Raw genomic sequence first — 22014 nt, forward strand, 5'->3', positions numbered from 1 at the left:
CAACAAATGCTCTGATTCAGGTACAGAGGGGGGCACCAGCCAAACTACTTATTGGTACAGATTTGTTGTCTAGACTGGAATACCTTTTTGTTCAAGCTTCTCAGACGGGGAATGATAATGATATGTTGAATGATGATGTGTCTGTGTCAGACAATGACAGTAAGGTAGATGTTGTATCTCAAGAAATTCAGCAAGATGCAGAGGGTGGTGATGTGATCAAGTCCATTAACTTGGAGTCTGAAATATTAGCTGAGGTACCTTTACAAACTGTTGAGGACAATAAGACTGAACTGAACTCTGGAGCAGTTTGTTTGATTCAAGCAACAAGGATACCTGCAAGACATCAAAAATTGGTGAGGGCTGAAGTAAAGGATATATGCTTTGATCGACAACTTGTGACTATGTTTGAGCCTAACATTGTCGAATTGGAAGGTAGTTTTTTGTCAGCCCCAGAAGCATTGGTTTGTCTTGACGGTAATAAGTGTACTCTCGTTTTGGAGAACCATGAATGTGAACCAGTATATTTAGAACCAGGACAAGAGCTGGGTCTACTTGGTAGTGTGACTGTTTGTGAGACAGAGGGTACTGATGACGATCATGGTTCAACTACTTTGGTTAGTTCTGTGATTACTGAGTCTTTGAATGAACACAGTAGACATGTTTTAGTACAAAAAGAACAGGAGCAACTGTCTGAATTGTTTGATTTGCTGAAAATAAACATGTCTGGTTTGACAAATAACCAGTTGTGTTCACTAAGGGAGTTGATTTCTGAGTATTCAGATATTTTTGCCCTGGATCCAGTGGAATTGGGATGCACAGATTTGATTACACACTCAATTGACACTGGAGACAGTCCTCCTATACGCCACCCATTAAGACGAATCCCTTTTGCTTTGCACAGCAAGATGGAGGAACTGGTTCAGAAGATGATGAAACAGGGAGTGATTCAGCATTCAAGTAGTCCATGGTCTAGCTCTGTTGTTTTGGTTGAAAAAAAGGATGGCAGCTACCGTTTCTGTGTGGACTACAGACGATTAAATGCTGTGACTAAGATAGATGTTTTTCCCTTACCTCGAGTGGATGATACCTTAGATATGTTATCACAGACTCAGTTTTTCTCAACTTTGGATCTCGCTGCTGGATATTGGCAGGTACAAATGGATACTGGGTCCCAGGAGAAGACTGCTTTTAGCAAATATTCAGGGCATTATGAATTTTGTGTAATGCCATTTGGACTATGTAATGGACCGGCTACTTTCCAGAGATTAATGGAGACAGTATTGGTGGGACTATCAAGGAATTGTTGTATGGTTTATTTAGATGATGTGTTGGTGGTGGGGAAAAGTTTTGCGGAACATCTGTATAACTTGAGGGAAGTTTTTGAAAGATTTTGAAATGCTAATTTGAAGCTGAAGCCAGAGAAATGCTGTCTAGCTGGAAGTGAAGTTGTGTATCTTGGATATGTTGTATCTAAGGAAGGAATTTCAGCTGATATTAAGAAAGTAGAAGCAGTTCAGTGTTTTCCTCAGCCACATGATTTAACATCTTTACGCTCTTTTCTTGGATTGGCTTCTTACTATCGTCGATTCGTGCCTGATTTTTCTACAGTTGCAAACCCTCTTTATGCACTTACACGAAAGAACATTGAATTTTCTTGGGGTCAAGCCCAGGAAAATGCCTTCCAAAATTTGAAACAGCTTTTAACCCAAGCACCAGTGTTGGCATTTCCTAATTTTGACCAAGAATTCATCCTGGAGACCGATGCTTCTGGAGTTGGATTGGGTGCTATATTGGCCCAAAGACAACAGGATGTAACAGTGCGACCTATAGCATATGCTAGTCGAACGTTACAGTCACACGAGAAGAGAAATAGTGCTACAGAATTGGAAGCCTTAGGAGTTGTGTGGGCTGTCAAACACTTCCGCCATTATCTTTATGGACATCGTTGTCATGTATTTAGTGATCATGAACCCCTTAAATCCTTATTGAATACTCCTCATCCCTCAGGCAAACTTGCACGATGGGGTTTGGCCTTACAAGAGGTAGATTTGATTATTCATTATCGTTCGCGTAAAAGTAATACTAGTGCTGATAGTTTGTCAAGATTCCCAGTGCATCAGTCATCATTGCCTGATGAGTTTACAGAGGAGTTACTGGTGGCTGCTGCAGTGGTTCAGGGTGATATCGATGTTGACAAGAAGGAGGAGAGTAAAGTGACTGCTGTGGTGGTGGAAGAGGTAGGAGAGAACAGCTGTTTAGATAAAAAGTCTGAATTGTCTATCACTGCTGCAGTACAACCAGTATCGCATGACAGTGGCAAACAAAGTATAGGAAGCAGGCAGAGAGAAGATCCAGAATTAAGGATAATCATTGAATATCAAGAAGGGAGAATGTTACCTGATGATGATAAGAAGGCAAGGGAAATTTTATTGAGTAGGTATCAATATCTCATGATGGAAGATGTTCTGTATTATGTTGAGACGGATAAAACTTTGCGCCTTATTCCTCCAGATTGTGACCGTATTAAATTGTTTGAAGAGGCTCATAGTGGAACATTCGGTGCTCATTTGAGAGATGCGAAGGTACATGGAGAATTGTCAAAGCACTACTGGTGGCCTAAAATGAGGAGTGACATTTCCAAATGGTGTCAGAGTTGTTTGGTCTGTGCTACACGTTACCCTGGTAGGGCTGTCCACCCTCCATTGACGCCGATACCTGTAGAGGGGCCATTTCATAGAGTGGGGGTTGATGTGATCCAGTTCACTACTTCACATGTTGGAAATCGTTATGCTGTTGTGTTTACTGACTATCTTACAAAATGGCCAGAGGTATTTGCAACCAAAGATCAAACAGCACTCACTATTGCAAAGCTGTTTGTACAGGAGATAATTTGCCGTCATGGTGTTCCATGCCAGTTTTTGTCAGATAGGGGCCCTGCATTCCTGTCATATCTGATGACAGAAATTTGCAAGTTACTAGGTGTACGTAAATTAAACACAACAGCATATCATCCACAGACTAATGGATTGACAGAACGATTCAACAGAACATTAACCAGTATGTTGGCTAAGAAGGTGGAGCAGAGTGGAAAAGATTGGGATAGTCACCTTCCATTTGTTCTGTTTGCCTATAGGGCAAGTGTCCAGGAGTCAGTGAGAGAGTCTCCATTTTACTTGCTCTATGGGCGGGATCCCAGATTGCCAACAGTATTGGATATGGACGGTGGCTCCAAGCAGGAAGTGGATGTGGACACTTACAAGGGAGAAATAACAATTAAGATGGATGAAGCATGGGAATTGGCGAGAAGCAATATTAAGAAAGCCCAGAAAAATCAGAAACTATATCATGATCAGCGATCTAAGCCACCTAATTTTAAAGTTGGTGATAGAGTGATGGTGTACATGCCGGCTGCAAAAGCATGTAAGTCTTACAAGTTTGCTAGGCCATTTCATGGGCCCTATCGAATAATAGCACAGGATGAAACTGGAGTGGTTGTTCGTCCGGTGGATAAGCCGCAAGCAAAATCATTTAGAGTAGCTTATGACAGGGTGAGATATTGCTCTGAATTATTACCTGATAAGTTTTGGCCAACAAGAACTACTGGCAGTGGGAATAAATGTGATAAGAGGCCGATTTCACAGAATATTGAAGGTGTTACTAACCTGGCTGAGGGAATCCAAGGCTCAACCCCTGACAGCTCAATTGATGATGATGTTGAAGACCAACAACAGGAGGGAGCATCACCAACTGTGCTACCACATGAGGAAACCAACTCCTGGAAAAGTCGCCTAAGACCAAGACAGAAAGATGGGGACATCTGATCTAAGAGCGGGGAGATGTAATACATATGGATAATTAGAACTGTAAATAATAGATATGAACAATTAGAATTGTTATGAGAACTCTTAATTTGTTGTTGTTATCTGTAACCTTGACCTTAGAGATTTGATAAAAAGGCTGGAGCTGGTCACCAGCTCTCTCTTCTTCATTTGATTATAAGCTGTTATATTGTTGAAGCTGAATGATATCTATTACACATTACTGACAGTATCATAGCTTCTACCAGGGAAAGGTGAGGTCTGGGTATTCAATGAAAGGTGGCAGGAAAAAACAAGGTACCAACAAATAGGAAGTTTTTTTTGCGTGATGAAAGAAATAAAGAGGAACTGTTCAAGTTCTTATCTGGTAAAATTATATCATTCAAATATCCAGATAATAAAGAAGTCTTTGTCACTGATGGTCCATTTGTGTTGACAAACAGTACTACTCAATCTATGCAACAGTGTAATCATGAGGAAGCGGATATGAGACTTGTAATTCACCTGATTGATTCATTGAAGAAAGGGCTAAGCACTTGTCTTGTACGCACTGTAGACACAGATGTAATCATCATCCTTATTGGAAAATTATCACATTCATTCTCTGTCAATTCTGATGCAAGCATTTGGGTGGCATTTGGTACCGGAAAAAACTTTGCTTTTTGGCATATAAATACCATCTGCTCCAATCTGGGTGAGCAAAAATCTATTGCATTGCCATTGTTTCATAGCTTCACAGGCTGTGATACAACATCAAGTTTTTATAGAAGAGGCAAAAAAACTGCTTGGGAAGCTTGGAATAGCTTCCCAGAAATTACATCAGTATTTTCTAGAATATTACTGCAACCATTTGAAATTTTGATACTGCAACTTCACACTTTAGGATGCTGGAAAGGTATACAGTTCTTTTATATAACAAAAGCAGCACGTTGGAAGATGTAGATGAAGCAAGAATGGAATTATTTTGTCGGGAAAATAAGTCAATGGAAAATATTCTACCAACGTCAGATGCCTTATTGCAACATGCTAAAAGGGCCACTTATCAAGCAAGCATTTGGACTTCTAGTCACAACTCTCAGCAAAATCAATCTATGCCAGATTCTTGGGGTTGGAATTGGGATGAACATGATAAAGTATGGATTCCAGTTTGGACTACTCAGCCAATAGCTTCCAGTGCATGCATGGAGTTTGTAAAATGCAGTTGTAAAAGCGAAAAGGGATGTGGGACTAGATGTAGTTGCAAAAAAGCCAGTTTATTGTGCACTAATCTGTAAATGTAACTGTCTACTTGAAAATCCAGAATAACATTTTTACATCATGATTATATAATAGTTAGACGTCAAGAACCCAGTGGTTCTTGACATCTAACTTATTTAGACTACAACTCGTTATTGTACCTTGAGTTGACAGCTGCTTGTAAATGGGAAATGTATGGCTAATTACTAGAAACAAGCCCTCTACACCTCCCGACATTGCGGGACCTCAGCGTGGCTGTTGCTACCCATTTAAACGCCCATGCGTTGCCAATGTTACAGGCGCGTGCTATGTACAGAAGTACTGGACTCAACAACTGGACTACAACTCATTATTGCTGTTGTTGTGCCCCGACATCCGCTTGTAAGCAAGTAATGTAGTGTTGATTAGTACAAACAAGCCCATTACACCTCCCTCTAATTCAGTACGGCTGTTACTAGCCATTTAAACACCCATGCATTGCCAATGTTACAGGCGCGTAATTATCGTGTTTCGTATCGTCTCAGAGAGTGGTCTCTATTGGACATGACCGTGGCTCTATGAGATTTAGAGACCACGTTTTCAGCCAATCAAATTTCAGTATCAAACTTGCTGTAGTCTAAAATTATTTATTTATTTTGTAAAATAGATTAGTATTTGTCATTGAATGCTCAGAACATATTTCATAAACATTTGCAACATAACAGTGTCTTAAAATCCATTAAAACACATTGGTAGCACAAAATTAATGATAAAAACTCTAATAGAACAGTCACTTGAAATTAATTGATTAGGGGCAATTATTTAATTGGGCTCCTAGCATGAAAATGTTGAAAAGGGTCTCAGTTATCACCAAAAAAATTGGTGCTTTTATCCAGCCTGTCCCCATGTTTTCTAAAATCTGCCCTACTAATTATTACACAGTGTTACAAATGAAAAATCTGAGAAACACTTCTGCAATCAATTACAGAAAATACAGATGATTTCTATATCAAACTTAGCATCATGCACTAAAGGAAATCGACATCCTGTGCTGTCAGCAAAATAAATGACAAAGGAGGACACAGGTGAGTCCATGAAGCAGGCATTGTACGTACTGTGATATGTCAAAACACACCTGTTGGGCTGAAGCAGTGAAAAGTCAAGCCTGTAACCTTAGCCATTGTCAAGTTTGTTTGTATGAATAGTGCCTTCGGTACGACCTTCAATGGGTTGCTACAAGTTTTAAAAAGTTTTCAGTGGAATTTTCTACTGACTGACTGCCTGACCGATGCCTTATTGTGAATAAAATTGGTGATGTAATATTAGGAAGATGATAACCAAGTGTATTTATATGTGAAAAACACAGCTGAAGCCTTATGCACCTAACAATGTTAAGCCCCACCCCCTAAGTAGGACAACATCAGGCTTTAGGAAGGGATTAAACTTTAAAATGTGCCATAGGATGGGAAAAATGATCAAGCACTGACTTTTAATACGTGATAAAACCACAGCTCCATGTCAAATCTCCTTATCCCCACGCTATATGGTGGGAATATAAGTGGTAGGCCAGGGTGGGGAATTTGGTTTTATTGCAGGTCAAATTCCTACTATACCCCACCCTCCTGGGGTGGGTTGGGCTTAACATTGATAGGTGAATTAGTCAAAATAAACTTTACAGATCAAAAAATTCTCAAAAATTTGATTACACATTAACACATGCTACACGTACAGCACTCTTCATAATATGTGACCGAATTTTGGAAAACCGTTGATATACGCACAATAGTACTTTTGTAATAAAATGCATTTAAAAATTATGCAAGCTCCAGAAAAAAATTTAGACAAGTTTTTATTGCCTCACTGGTGGGCAAATTAAGCCTCCAATGGATACATCCTGGGCATCATCGTGTTCGCCTGTTCATAGGGAGTATCAAAATCTTTGTTTCATCTCCATACACGAAAGGATTCCAAAGTCACAGACATTTGTTTACGTTGCGGTGACAAAAGAGTTTACCGACAATCGTTTTTCAGTGAATTTGCCTTCCTTCTCGAACACAGAAGCATGCCTTGGGTAAAAAACTATACCTTGGTGGATGAACAAATTCATGGTAAACACAATGAGCGAAGATTCAATTCCGTACATCATTGTATCAGTAAGTTATGATGGTTTATGTAAGCGCCTGTAGATTCTTTTCTCGATAACTTCTGTACCTATCAATTTATTTGCTCGTCCAGCTGTCTAGTGTTGTATTTCCAACTCTGTTTAACTTATGAAGCTGAAACTTAGCTAGTCCATTCCTTTGTCCCTGTAGAAAACAAAGAGCAAATAAAATGCATTTTGAAAATTGTGCGGATATTGACGGTTTTCTAAAATTAGGTCACATATTATTTTTATTATGGGCCTTGTAAGGCCTTCAAAAATTCAATCACTTTGTTACAACATACAAGGTGTGTTGTTCCTCTGATAAGAGTGGTATACACTGGACACTTTTATACACTAAGATGTGAGGAGTGATTGTGGGTTTGAGCTTGTACGTGTTATGAGATGAGTTGGAGTTGTTAACAACATGTCATTTGTACCCTAACAAGTAGAACAGGACCGTCAAGTCATCATTAACACAACTGGGTAGACGACATCTCTAGTTAACAAAACACTCTGAAGTCATCAGGCTATACAATATGTACACCATAATCTCATATTGATCCTCAACACTCAAAACAAGTAAGTTCCAACTTTTCTGAGAAGACAAGTGGTAAAATACATTACCTATATACAAGCCATAATTTAGTGACAATAGTGTGTTTTCCATTCATTATGAAGTATTGGCCTATGTAACTTACTGTAAGGGTCGAACAACTCCATACACATTGAGCCTGGAACAAAGCGAGGCCAACAACATTTTGACTACTACTACTACTACTACTACTGTACCTTCACACAGATGTACAACATTCATATTAACAGACACACACACCTGTGACGGCACATATCTTGGAGGAGGTGACAACATGGATGGCAGGTTGATACTCTCTCCTAATCTTTCACTCTCTTCTATATCGTCTATGTCATTATCTGCCTGAGGGGACCACACCTCCCTGCTTATTACGTGATCCCCATCATCCCAACCCTTACGGTACACCTTAAATGCTAACACTGGTCATTATTGTATTCTGAGACCCCAACTTGTTCATCACTCTTGAGACTTGTTAGACGAGACTGGAACACCATCTGACCACGAGGGTGTTCTGCATCTGTCATCTTGTTGAGATCATGTGATCCAGCTATCTTGTACTAATGATGGTGGGCATTATTTAAATCAATCTGTAATGGAGCAAGTGTAACGAGGTATGTGAGAATCACAAACAACATGAACAAGTCTTACAACAAACTTCACTGGCTGCATTATAGACAGGTTGCTTGCAAATGTGATCCCCAGCTTGTGTTTGATGTTGTAGTGTTAACAACGTCCAACTCAAATTTAATAACTCGTTTTAAAATATGTCAGCTAACCCATAAACAGAGTATTATATATGCCAAAACACCAAGGCGTTGCAAAATTGAGGACACCATCCTAAACAAACATTTAGTTAGGGTACTAAAGTACTCCTCAACCAGTACATGTTGATAATCAGGTCACAAAGTATCCATATTACACTGGTCCACTGTGTTTACAAAAATTACACAATATCATATACTCCAGCACAGCTGACTATTAACCATTGATTTCACACATTGTGTGCAATTCACAGAATTGTATTAACTTTGTAGTCATATTTCTCAGGAATGTCACAAATTAACTCACAATATATCACTACTGATCATCCTCATCAAATATGATGATAACTGGGAAATGATAAGTAGTTAAAAAGCTGAAAGGTGTATGTATACACGTATGAACATGACTGTTTCAATTCTTGCAACAACTGTTAAAGACTCCATGACTGATACTAAATCATTTTAACTACAAACCACAGGCTATAATTGTTAAAGGTTTACTGAAATACACTATTGGTCATTGCCAATCCTTGCTACTAGTGGGGTAGATTGGTGTATGTGATTTATTCAGGTTTTGTTTTGTTCAAACATTGTGGCTAGTCAATCATAACACATCAGATAAAGAAACTTTATTACACGTGAGGTGACATTACAGTGACAGAAGTGTCCATGTACAGCTAGATTTGATTTAGTTTTGCTTACCGTAACAACTTGAAATACCATAAGAACTTGTTTACAAGTCTACAAGAGATTGTTAGTGAATTTGCACTGGTCTTGTGGTGAAGAATGCTTGAGAACACCTGTTAAAGGGACTGCCAATCAAAAGTATAGTGGTTGAAGCAATTGCTTGAATGTTTTTGAATATGTTTAACGGTCCACTACAGCAAATGGAGGTAGAGAAACACAAGGGAAAACAATTGCGATAGTGCTGTTGAGAAGCTACTCAGGGATATGTAACAGTCATATCATTGTTTGTTTCATGGTACAGCTAACCCAGCTTTGTAAACAAACTGAACTAACCTTACTTCAGATAAACATAACGAACATCAGTGAGCTTCAATAGTGTGAAGCACTACAGGCTGAGCAATGTATAAGCAACACAACAACTCTGTTATTGTTTTCCAGCCAGTAATCTTGGAACACTACAAAGTTGAAAAGGAGAGCTTGGTATTACCACCTGCACATTAGACTTTCACTACCTTCCCATTATAAAGTGTGTAATAACAGTACTAGTGGCTCTTTGTCTTACATACAATATCACGTAACTAGACTTTGTGGTTTAATGTCTCAGTATAACAACATTTGAACTATTAAAAAGGTGTTTTTGTGCACTGCATGATACAAACAACCTTTTTATTCAATAAAAACATGTACTTTGACAGGATGTTTGGGGCAGGGTTTTAGACGTGGCTTTTCACCCACCTTACGACAACAGAAACGTCGGTGAGTTTCCAGTTGGATAGTCGTCTCATCACTCCAGATGACATCCTCGAAGTTGTCGTGCAGGTACATAGTCGCCCATTCCAGTCTTTTTTGTTTATTTACTGTGCGGATTAGCTGACAGTAAGCAGATCCACGGTATATCCAACCCAACTTTTGTCTTCCACGAAGAATTGTAGCCAGAGATACATAAACACCATAAACGGCCAGTCTACTTTGTAGTTGAGTTGTAGTAGTTTCATCATCCTCCCTCATAGCTCCTTCGATTATGGTTTGAATTTCAGGAGTTAGTCTTGGAGGAAACCCTGAGCCAGGCTGTCTAGCTATAGTACCTCTTGTGGTGTAACAATGTATAAATCGCCGCACACCTACTTTTGAAACTCTTATCCCATCTTCTAGTACCAAATACTCCACAATAGTAGACACTTTATGACTACTCCAGTGTAAACTGAGAATCCTCTGTTTTGTATACTTACTGAAAACCATGGCATGAACATTGAGATAAAGAAACTGATAGGACACACTAAGCACCAGCACCAAATATGTACGTAGAAGCAAGCGACAACAGCATAACACACATACTACTTTAGTGAAAATAAATTAACCAGCTCTTTTATAGTTGCCTTTTAAGTGTCTCTTAAGTTCATGAGCACCTCACGAACTTCATGAGCACCTCACGAACTTCATGAGCACCTCACGAACATTCCACAGTAAACTTGTAAACAAGCTAAGCCAGCCTGCAACTCGCGAGCATTCTTTACTTACTCATGAACTGTGTTATGAACAGCTTTGCGAGCACTTCTACAGGTAACTAAAGCTTTGCCGAGCTTCGCAACCATTCACGAGAGATCACTTCGCGAACATTACTCCATTTCATGATCACCAGCCAATTAACTTAATTATGGGCAGGGCCACTGAATTACATCAGCACTTCGTGAAGACTTCTTCTGTTTCGCAAGTAGCTTGCGAGCATTTCGCAATGAGTTGGTGAGTTTGTGAGCATTGCGAACGTTTGCGAATATGTTGTTACCTTTTTTTGCATTGTACCATAGTTTACACCAGATATTTCTGCTTCCCCAGTTGACACCAAGTCACCAGGTCTTCATTTAAACAACTGGGTAGACTACAACTATATATGTAAAATTTCTTGCTCAAAGAAACAACAACAACAACACCAATTTGGTATAGCTGGGCATCGAACCTGGAACCTCAGGTGGATACTCTAGCCACTTTGCTATACTGCCTCACACACAAACACATACACACTATATACGAAGTCAGGTCATAGACACTGCTCACACTGAAAACACCTCAAAATGTGATGAATATTATTATAGTGACCTCACATACCATCATATTTCTAGTGAGAAGAATGGAGGAGGCTAAACTGACAGCACTAGACCCTGTTCTATATAACCATATAATGGAACACACCTCTGAATTGTATACAACCACTTTATAAACCAAGGACAAAATTAATTTTGTTGGTGTCTTTTGAGATTCAACTATGACATCAATAATATACTGGTCATTATCGGGATACAGTGTGGAGAAGAAAGACTTTATCTGTACGATTCTAATTCAGTGGAAGAGTCTTGTTTGTTTTACTGACATTACAATAACAGTCCTTCTAGGGACCTCTCTACATTTAGGATAGCCTCTGAATTACACCCATAACCTCCTTAAGTGTCAGTTAATGATTCATAGATGGAGTGATTTAGATAAATCCTTGTCCAGTGTCTGATAAAATTATTGTATTACCAAACTGGATGGTACATGTACTAAGGTATAAATGTTTGTATCAACTCTACTGGATAAACACTGCTACATACACACTCGACCTCTACTAGTACACAGTACAAGAACTGTACATCACATGTCATAGTTGGTTGTGTGTTAACCTACTGAACTATCTACCAGTCTCAATTGTAGGATTGCTTATTAAAAGACATTAAACCCTCTTAACATTTCAAATCAAGCTGTATGGAATATCAGATGACAACTTTGCAGTCCCAGCCTTGTACAACAGAAATGTACCAAGGATCTAACAAGTCATGCATAATAATTATAAACTAATTCCAGGTGTAACCAAATTACCACACAATGCTGACATTACTGATAAGGCGTAAACAAATTAAAACACTTCATTTATCAAATGAGAAGACTGACAACAAGAAAGTGTACATCACTTTGAAGATAATGAGCGAGAGCGTGCAGGATAAAAACATGCGTCACTTCATTCCCTCTACGAGTAGTGAAAGGTTTTACAAGCTTTCTCAGCCAGCAACCAGAGTTGAATCCTACAAATTATCATTTTTCCATCAACTATTACCATGTGGAACAGTTTATCATCATCGGTGGTTAAAGCAGAATCTTTTAATCAATTTAAGAACAACATTGTAAATTTGTACATATATTACTCAATCTGAGTTCTGTACTTAATAATAATAAAGGTCGCGTGTTGAGGAAGACACAACGAAAACATGTTTACAAGACGTTAATAAACAGTTTAACAATCACCACTCACCTCTTAAAACACAATCACTTATCTCTTATTGCTTTTCTTACAATGATCAAGTTCTCGATGAGTTTGCGATGACAAACAACACAATTCACAATGCACGGTGATGACACGGGAAATAACAAATTCTTTTACGCTAGTCGCTACAAGATGATCTCTTCAACAATCAGTAGACGAACAGATGTTTATCTTAGCGTAGCCCACACTCGCCCTGAACAGTAGTATGACTTCCTGATTGGATGATGAGTCCTCAAATTATGTTTTCTTTGGCTTCAATAGATCACGTGCGGTTAGTTTGATCACGTGCTGTATTAACTGCAGCGTAGCATTATTATAATTTTTCTATCTACAGTACTATTAGACTTTCTCATTGAACTTGTGACTTGTAACGAATTAGAATCAGTAGAAGGAGAGACTACATTAGCAGAAACTGGGGTGGTGGTGAACGCTTCCTCTTTTTGCAAAGAGGTGTGGCGTCGCCAAACGTTGATGAATACATAAGCGCCGGCTGCGCGAAAAAAACGGTGTCATCTTTTGTAATTTTTTTTTATAGTAACACACATACATGCTACTTATTACTTAACTATATACCTATTACTAGCTACATACTTAACTTAACCAATGTCAAAGTTAGGAAATTCATCCTCAGCAGTAAGCGAATACTGGCAGAGTATCATTTTTGCATTGTACCTCCACAAAGTCACAGACAGTTGCTGGAGAAGTTGGCGCCTAGCAAACTTTCGAGGTAAACCGTTTCTAACAGTTGTTCTGTCAGATATGGATCCTAAAATTGATAGGGCATATGGTGACCAAATACCAAAGGTCTCACATACAAGAGGGATAAAATCTCCTCCATTATCATTCTCCTAAGGCTGCAGCACATGTTGCTGCAGACCTTCAGTGCTGGTCACTGTAAAGCATTAATACAATAATACAATACAATGTCCTGGTATTGAGTCATCTTTTACTGCCGCCTACATACTATATGCGGGCCTAAGCTGCCCGACTATTATTGAACGTGTATACAAACTAATAGGCTGTCAAATTATTATTATTTGCCTGACACAACCAAGAAAATCTGCATAAAAAACATGCTTAAGCTTGTACTTCCTTTTCAAGTTGCAAAAATAGCACAAATGTGAAGTTTATGCCAACTTGATGGCACTGCTGAAACATGAGCTAACACTGTTTCAAGATGGCTTTTACTGAGCTTGTCAGTATGCAAGAATAACTGGAAAATAATGGAAGAATACGGAATAATGGAATATTTAGAGCTGACTGTAACTAGATGCGGGCGGTGGACAGGAAACAGAAAATTTATTTGGAGTGGCCTAACAGTTAACAGAATGAGATGGTGCTGATGAGGTAGGGCTGGAGCATACAGTGTCACTTTATGGTACTCCAATATAACAGTCATGCACATATATTCTAATAAAACAGTCAGGTGGTGCCAAGTTATAGAAGCAAGAATACATGCATTACAAAACTATCATGTTGCTAGAATTATTTAATGACGTTTAGTACCTTGAGTGATTCACTCCAGCTGTGAGTGTGTCTCACAGAAAGTCTGGCCACGCACATTAAGTAGAAACTGACTTCACAGGGGCGGATCCAGAGTTTGGAAAGAGGGGGTGCACATTGCCAAACTTTGAAGAGCAAAAAAAAAAAGAAAAGGTCACAGCAATAAAGTCTGTACTATATGTATATATTATAAAGACCCTTATTTATATATAGCTTCATAGTTAAGCTACACTAACTGCCTCATGAACACTGTGACTGCTTTATTAGAGTGAATGACTGCTCTATTAGAGCATCTCGATTTTGTATGTGATTTTTTTGAAAGGGATGGAGGTGGGGGGTGGGAACATGCCCCCTGTGCCCCCCTTTGGATCCACCACTACTTCATGTTGATTAAGAGGCATTAAATCACATCGTGTGCGTGTGTGTGTGCGTGTGCGTGTGTGTGTGTGCGTGCGTGCGTGCGTGCGTGCGTGCGTGCGTGCGTGCGTGCGTGCGTGCGTGCGTGTGTGTGTGATCATGAAATACAATACTGTAACAAGGAGTAAATTTCCCCATTATTCTTGTGTTAAGCTCCTACAGTTTGATTAGTAAATAGTGCTCTATTAGAGTATTTCACTGCAAAGTGACTGTTCTATTAGAGAGTATCAATCTAAGGAGCTATGTACTATTATTTTCAGTTTTCCACTGGCTGATCTATTAGGGAGTGTTGATGTATTTTCAAGCAATTGAACTCTGTAATAATATGATAGCATAGCACTCTAGCCTATTATATTACACCTTCTTTTATGCTGGCATAGCACTCTAGCCTATTATATTACACTTTCTTTTATGCCGGAATAGCACTCTAGCCAACATGTTATATAATACTGTCATACATATTTGACCCAGGTCTGCTAATAATAGATCAGTAACTCCATCCAGTATATTATTTATCTAATATTACATAACCGACAGAAAATACCGATCCTCTAACACTACAAGAAAAAATGTATTTGCTCAAATGTGCTTTAGTATCATACATGTTGCACATATTTAAGACAATATGTACTACATATGTGACCTGTGCAATACCTAAAGGAAATATGAAGTGTTTAATATGTGAAATACAGCATGTCATAAATCTGTGGTGCATACAAATTCATTTACGTTTCATATTTGCTACATTTCACATTCACAAAAAATGTTATATTCATCACAGATGTACTTTTCACCTAATGTAACACATAAGTGAAGGAAATATAGCACAAATGTGCTGGAAATATGCATGTGCATACAGTCATTCCATACTTAATAAAAATTGATAAAATTCAGTTCTGACAGAAAATAATCAGTGTATGTCTTACAAGAAAAGCATGAAGGTGGTAACTACCAAATAATTAACTGTCAAATACTATTGTTGAGAAACTTTCATGGTCATTATATATGAAACTTTTTAGACGCAAGTCTACAAACTGGCATGCATACGTTTCTTATTGACTGAATATGTACATAGTTAGAGAATACCTTTACTTTTTACTAACACATAACTAATTATCAAGTACATGAACAGATAAGCATACAAAACATAATTGGTTACATATTTCATGGAGTAATAATATTTTTATAGAAAGATTTTTTTTCTCAAAGGATTTACAGCAATTACCATTTCTGAATCTACAGATAAGCTTATAGAGACACAGATTTCCAGTACTTTCTCCATTGGAATAAATGATGCAGGACCGAATGCCTTAAAGGAATTTTCATGCCAAAGTTGAGCTGGTTTCATTAAGACGTGCCTAAGATCATGTTGTTGGAACCACTTTACACAGGCCATTCTTGTCTCAGTGTACTGGCCATTGGTAAGCAATAGCCGCTGGCTGAAAAAAAATTCTATCCTACCACAAGATGATAAGTCACCAGCAGCTGCATCAATTACCTGTCCATCTCTCCCTACCCAGTGAGCTAAAATGCAAGTTTGTACTTCCTTAGGATACTTGGAGCTTTTTAGATATTGGGTAAACCACATTGCCTTTTTGTATGTGCGACAAAGTTGTGGAATTTCTAGCACATCTACATCTGGAATAAATTTCTGGTAACATCTTCTCAAGTTGAAAATCTCAGTACGATCAAAATGGTATAATATAAAAGGTGACAAAAATTCAATCGTGCCATTTTGCAATGAAGAAAAATCAGTAAAATCACCAGCTACCGCTGGATAAATTGTTTGGCCAAACACAGTGTCCGATGCAGAACCACTACTTGTGGCACCTAGCAAGGTTTTGAAAATAGAACAATGCTCTGGAGATAGTGCATAAGGTCTAGCAATGTTTCTAATGTGTGCATTCTCGATAAACCTACGCATTAATTGAACTTCAACAGAAAGTTGATTGGTATGATACTTTCCCAAAATGCCATTATAGCGTTCAAAGCTAAATAGCCAGTATCCGTAGCATGGGCCATAGTCTTTAAAAATGTCAGGGAGATGTAAATGTAAATGAGTGTTTATTGTTAAAAAGGGGGCACCATAGAGCAATTCAGCTGATGTGAAAAAGCATTTCATCAACTCTTCTGCTCTGTCGATGTCATCTAATGTTAGTGTTGAAGAGCAATAAATCTCACAAGCAGAAATGTATGATTGCCAACAATCTAGGTGATCTTGAGGTAGATAATTATGCAACACAAGTGGAGAAAACAACAAAGTCCAGTTTTTCCATTCATCTGCAGTCAATTTACTAAAGTTTGATGAAATTTTGGAAGGAATTCTACCAACACCACTAGGTACTGTGCAGTTATGGACTCTCTCCTGTATTTCCTCTAGTGCTTTGTTGTTAATCAATCCATTTTTTAACCACTCCTTATGAAGAATTCTCTTGGGAGTTCCTAATAGTAAATTATGCATCGGATCAATGATTGCAAACCTATTACAGTCATAATATGGGAGATGAAACAATTCTGTGAACCGACTTCCACTTTCCAGTTCTAGATGATTACGTTCAGAAGGAGTTGTAGCATCTTTTGCCTTCAATGCATTTCTTTTGTGCTGAGAGTGCTCTCGTAGATGTCCTAATTCAATTCCTGAAAAATCAACACGGTTTAGTGTTTTATTGTATGGAAATTCTTTTGAACATTTCCAGCAAGCGTGTTTGGACATATGACCTACAAATCCTCCAATCTTTGCAGTTGCAGGTACATCACACACAGTAGCCAACAGAGCAGCTCGAACAACTACTGACTTATCATTGTGCATCATCGTGAACCCATCAGTCCATAGAAAGTTAAGTTCTTTAACAAGGGATCTTAAATATGAGTTTATTTCATTGTAACTAGGTTCTCCAGGTCCAGGAATTATTCCTGCAATCAAAATATTTTCAGGTTTAAATCGGATGGTACGTGGAAGGTTTAAAATTACCAAGTAAAAGACTCCAACGCTGTAAGTACTTAAATCAAAGGGTTGGAACCAATCACAGTTAAGTATCAATCCTAGATTGTATGGTCTGGAAAGAAATGGCTTGCCATCATAATTCATAAACTCTTTCCATACTCTCCCATCATAAATATCTGCAAAATTGTTTTCTGAAATATTGCGAGATCTCCAGTGTTCACATTGATCCATTAAGTTGTGTTGGCTTAAAACAGATGATATGCTTTTCGCAAGAAGATAATAACAATAACTCTTGATTGGATAAAACTTTTTACCAGTTTTAGTAATCACTTCTTTTAAGAGTGTGTGACCACAAGGATTCCTGCAAGATGAAAACGGGTGATTTCTGAATTCAATGTGATTACAGGGCTTAGCACTTATAATGCCACTTAGGCTTTTTTGTAAACATTCTTTTTGAGTATACAAAGAACTACATTGAGGACAGATTACATATTTCTCAAATGGATCGGTTGACAGATCAAACATTTTCTTTAATTTGTATAGAGAGCTAGGAAAAATATCCAACAATGCAGCTATAGGTGGTGAAAGAGGAGCTAGCAGGGAGAAAATAGAATGTAGAAATTGAACTAGATGGTTTAGAGCTGCTGCTGAAATTCCATAAAATGACGTCCATAAAAGTAGAAAAGATAAAAGCAACATCCCAATTCTGTTAGTTTCAGGTGGCTGCGGGTCAACATTATTCCTCCATAAGTGGGTATCTTCTTTAGTTATATCTTCTTCACAAACATTAAAATCTCTATCTATACTTTCACTAGAGACATCCCAATGCTCCTCAACTATTTCATCTGTACCTGCTTCATGAACAGAAGCATTATGATGATCTTCACAGCACGAGCAATCAATATCACTGTAATCATTCCAGTCTGTAGCCTCTAAGGAAATAAATACATGTATTTTCACCGTAAAGCCTCATACAAACCACTTGAATGCTAAAGCACTAGGTCAGGAGATAAAGTACGATACCTACTGTAGGTTAATATCTGACAATAATATTTGCTGTGTGCGCACACGTACGCAAGAAAGTAAAATTACGAAATGAACAATTTAAACTAGTTTAGGAACATGTCATCAGCTGCATACATAAACAATCTTATTTCCTAAGCATAACATCATAATAAAATCAAGGAAGAGGACTTAGACCAACAACCTTATTATTTTTGTATACAGTATACACTGTAGCTATTGCAGTAACTGCTAAAGAAAGTGAAGTGACTAAGGAACAACACTATTTGAAGAATATATGCTTCTATATTGTCAAAGGATTAACAGTAGCTAGCTATATGTGTAGCATTAGGGGCTAACGGTATTTGACACTTAAACGTTATGTTAAGATTAATTTATAGCATAGCTGTCACATCTCTATACAGATTCTCCAACTCCAATACACAATATGCATTAGTACATGTGCTTGTATTATGACTTGTGCACATGTACATTTCAATTTGTGGAAACATTAATTAGCTAACTTCACATAAAATCCATAGTCAGATAGTAATTCTATACTAAAGTGTTCTATTACCAAGAAAATTCCTCGACAGCAAAGTGAGATCACAAAATTGACAGATTCATCAGTTGCCTTGCAGGAAAAACACAATAGCTAGCTATACAGTGTACAGTAGCTAGCTAGCTGTGTTCTTTGAAAATCTCAGCTCTTACGTGAAATGCAAAGATTTGTTCACATGAAGAATAGGACCATTATTCAGTGTAACAGTTGGCACAGTATTATGTCATTGGTTCATGCATAGTGAGTCGGAATGTTCACCTGCACTCGAACCTGCTCCAATGACGTCATTCAGCACGACTTCATCGTGATCATCATCAAACTGTCTCTGTTTGCGTTGTGTCCAAGTGCGATTATTAAAATCATAATATTGCTCTTTATGCCTCTTGTAAACACGATGGCTAACGTCTTGATCACAATGGCCACAATGTCGTGTTCGTTTCCTCGGAAACGTCGCCATTTGTATTATTGTGGTCCGAGATGGTTGTCAATAGTAACCCCTAGTATTTGATGCCACGTGAACTCTGCACCTGCTAAGCAGCTGGACGTTTTTAAGATGGCAAGAAGAAGCTCGCAGGAAAGAACGCCAATCTTCTCTTTTAGTGATACACCCGAGAGAAACCGCCATCCGTCAAGAAGTGTAAACCCTAGGGACGCGTTACGGAGAATCGTGGATAGCTCCGAGTCACCTGCTTCGACTTCAAGCACCAGCCGCGCCGTTTCTGCTAATGGAGGAATATTTCGGCCAACTACCAGCACTAGTAGTAACTGCACAAGAAACGGGACACCTCCATCAACATCTCGAGCAACTACATGCATCCACACCAAGATCCACACCTGGTCTTCACTCTCATGGAATAAGTGATAACGATCCAATTTCAGACTCAGGGTTAGTACTGCCATTGTAATGCTCATTGTCCAATGTTGACCATCTCAATAGGGACATCGATGTTTCACAGGCAATAAAAGATCTCCAAGAACGGCAAAAAAAGCTGCAATCGTCATCAGCTAGAATTGAAGAGATGTTAAAGCAGCAGATGAAGGAAAAAGGGAATCCTGCTGGTATTAAGCTCATAAATGTGCTCCGAGAACTTAGTGTGAGGTGCTATATAATAGTGTGCATTATGTAAACATGTCTCTTGCAATTTCAGACTCTTGCAATTTCAGACTCTTGTTCGAGATGTATATAAGAAAATGGTGGACGAAGAAGAATGTGAATGGAATTATGCAGTCAGGTATGAATATGTTGCTATCAATGTACGTCCATACTTTTATTGGATACGTATAGCTTTGATGATCAGTCCAATAAGGATGTAAACAGCTCAATAACCCGCAATGTCAAGGCAGTTGCTCAGGATTCTCAGTATGATGTTTCGTTAATAAAACGTAAGTATGATAGTGTGAATTTGCTATGGCTTTATGGACACATGATATTGATAGGTGCTGCTAGGACATATTTTAAGTCACGAAAGAGTTCCCATCAAAGGGTACAAAGGGGCAAATAGCAATCTACATCTAAAGTTGCCCGTAGGCATCAAAGAAAACATAATGTATGTTTTAAAGCATTATTAGGTTTACTTTATAATTACCAATTGTTGTATACAGAAAGCACATGCAAGGCTGAAGGCTTTAAATCTGTCAAAGTCGATAGATGCTGAAAGAAAAGAGGAAATAAGAGCCGTTCTTACAGTGGATTTTATGTCATCGGATGAATCTGAAGTAGATAGTGTTTCTACTGAGCATCCAGACAGCAGTGGCAGCGAGGATGATCGTGAACAGCAATCCAGTAAAAAGAAACTAATTAGAAAAAAGCTATCATGGAGATCCCAAGAGTTGCAATCTGTCTTTGATAGCCTTGACAGAAAGTTAGAGCGTAGACGATCTGATCGTGCTAAGGCTATGTGCCTTGAGATTAAGGTGGAGGGTGTATCTGACAGGAGACAACCAGACAATGCCCCAGAATGGGCAATCGAACTGTTCTCATGACTTTAACATTTTGTACTTGATGTACAACACTGACTGTACATGTGTAACCTCCTTTTAGTGCTCATTTATAAAATTAATAATTTCATAAAATTATTTCAAATCTAATGCTTATAATATTTATGTATTACATGTATGTATTACATGAAGGTTGCTGACACATCTGGTAAAGGATTCACATTTGAGTAGTCACATACACGGTTGAAATTTGGCCTACAAACAAAAAGACAATGGCTCACATATGTATTAAATAGTTACATACACACTTTATCACATGTGTAAACAACATGATCAAATATGACATACACAACAGATGTACAACATTTATACTGCAGAAGCAAATACACTTTTTTTTTGTAGTGTAAATGAATCACCTCCCACAATTCATACACACACAGATGGGTTGGTCTGGCCATACACCAAGCACCAACACTTATAACTGTATAAACACAATCTTGATGAGTAGAGTGGCTTAGCATAAAATATTATACACCTTTTAATAAAGGCACCAAACTCGGTGATTCATTGCTTTTTATATTAGATACAGTATGGTGCCATTAGCTAAAACTATCAATCATATGATATTAAAACAACTGATAAATAAAACTAATAGAAATGTATTGGGAAGCCATAACAGTAAGTATGCCATAACTTTGCATCTACATAGACAAACAAGGAATAGTCATATCCAAAAGCTGAGGTGTATATTCAGGTCATTAGCTTGCAATGTTAAGTAGTACAGCTGAGGTGTATATTCAGGTCATTAGCTTGCAATGTTAAGTAGTACAGCAGTTCTAGGTATATGAAGCCATAGATGTGCAACATTTACACACTGAATAAAATAAGTATTAGCTCCATTGCAAGTGTATAAAACAATTTTTTTTATTATATATTCAGAGATTTTCTGATTACACCTGTAATTTAATTTGAAATGCAGTCATGCTATTAATTTTAGTCAAAAAGGATTTTGAATGCAAACATATGGTTTCCTGACCAGCTAGAAGTTGATTATAAAAGTTTCTCATCCAATCCTAAGGCATTCAATCATTTTAACATGGCACCATACAGGGATGGATCTAGGATTTTTTGAAGGGTGGG

General features: G+C 38.1%; 2 protein-coding genes across 6 annotated transcripts in view; one reads left to right on the plus strand and one right to left on the minus strand.

The window, feature by feature from the left end:
- LOC136246434 (pleckstrin homology domain-containing family G member 1-like) overlaps window positions 1–12783 on the minus strand; it is a 31865-nt gene extending 19082 nt beyond the window's left edge. For all 5 annotated transcript variants that reach the window (XR_010696413.1, XM_066037876.1, XM_066037877.1 and 2 more), the window contains exons 1-2: window positions 12497–12783; window positions 8009–8355 (exon numbers count right to left, since the gene is read on the minus strand). Coding sequence is in view for 4 of the 5 variants with exons in the window: in XM_066037876.1 (XP_065893948.1) it covers window positions 8009–8044 (36 nt within the window). In the remaining variant the exon portion in view is untranslated. The remainder of the gene's footprint in view (window positions 1–8008; window positions 8356–12496) is intronic.
- Window positions 12784–18566: 5783 nt separating this feature from the next.
- Window positions 18567–21012, plus strand: LOC136246398 (uncharacterized). Its single transcript, XM_066037783.1, has 6 exons — window positions 18567–19822; window positions 19874–20030; window positions 20101–20168; window positions 20222–20319; window positions 20374–20483; window positions 20539–21012. The coding sequence occupies exons 1-5, from the start codon at window positions 19662–19664 to the stop codon at window positions 20436–20438; spliced, it is 549 nt and encodes a 182-aa protein (XP_065893855.1). The 5' UTR covers window positions 18567–19661; the 3' UTR covers window positions 20439–20483; window positions 20539–21012.
- Window positions 21013–22014: the final 1002 nt, after the last annotated feature.

The sequence above is a fragment of the Dysidea avara genome, chromosome 2 (genome assembly GCF_963678975.1).
Source record: "Dysidea avara chromosome 2, odDysAvar1.4, whole genome shotgun sequence".
NCBI lineage: Eukaryota > Metazoa > Porifera > Demospongiae > Dictyoceratida > Dysideidae > Dysidea > Dysidea avara.

What these genes read in the sequence shown, in the direction of transcription:
- LOC136246398 (XM_066037783.1), top strand. Translation starts at nt 19,662, where the DNA reads ATGGAGGAATATTTCGGCCAACTACCAGCACTAGTAGTAACTGCACAA. An exon ending in ATGTGCTCCGAGAACTTAGT is followed by an intron (nt 20,031 to 20,100) that starts GTGAGGTGCTAT and finishes TTGCAATTTCAG; the next exon opens with ACTCTTGTTCGAGATGTATA. An exon ending in GAATGGAATTATGCAGTCAG is followed by an intron (nt 20,169 to 20,221) that starts GTATGAATATGT and finishes GGATACGTATAG; the next exon opens with CTTTGATGATCAGTCCAATA.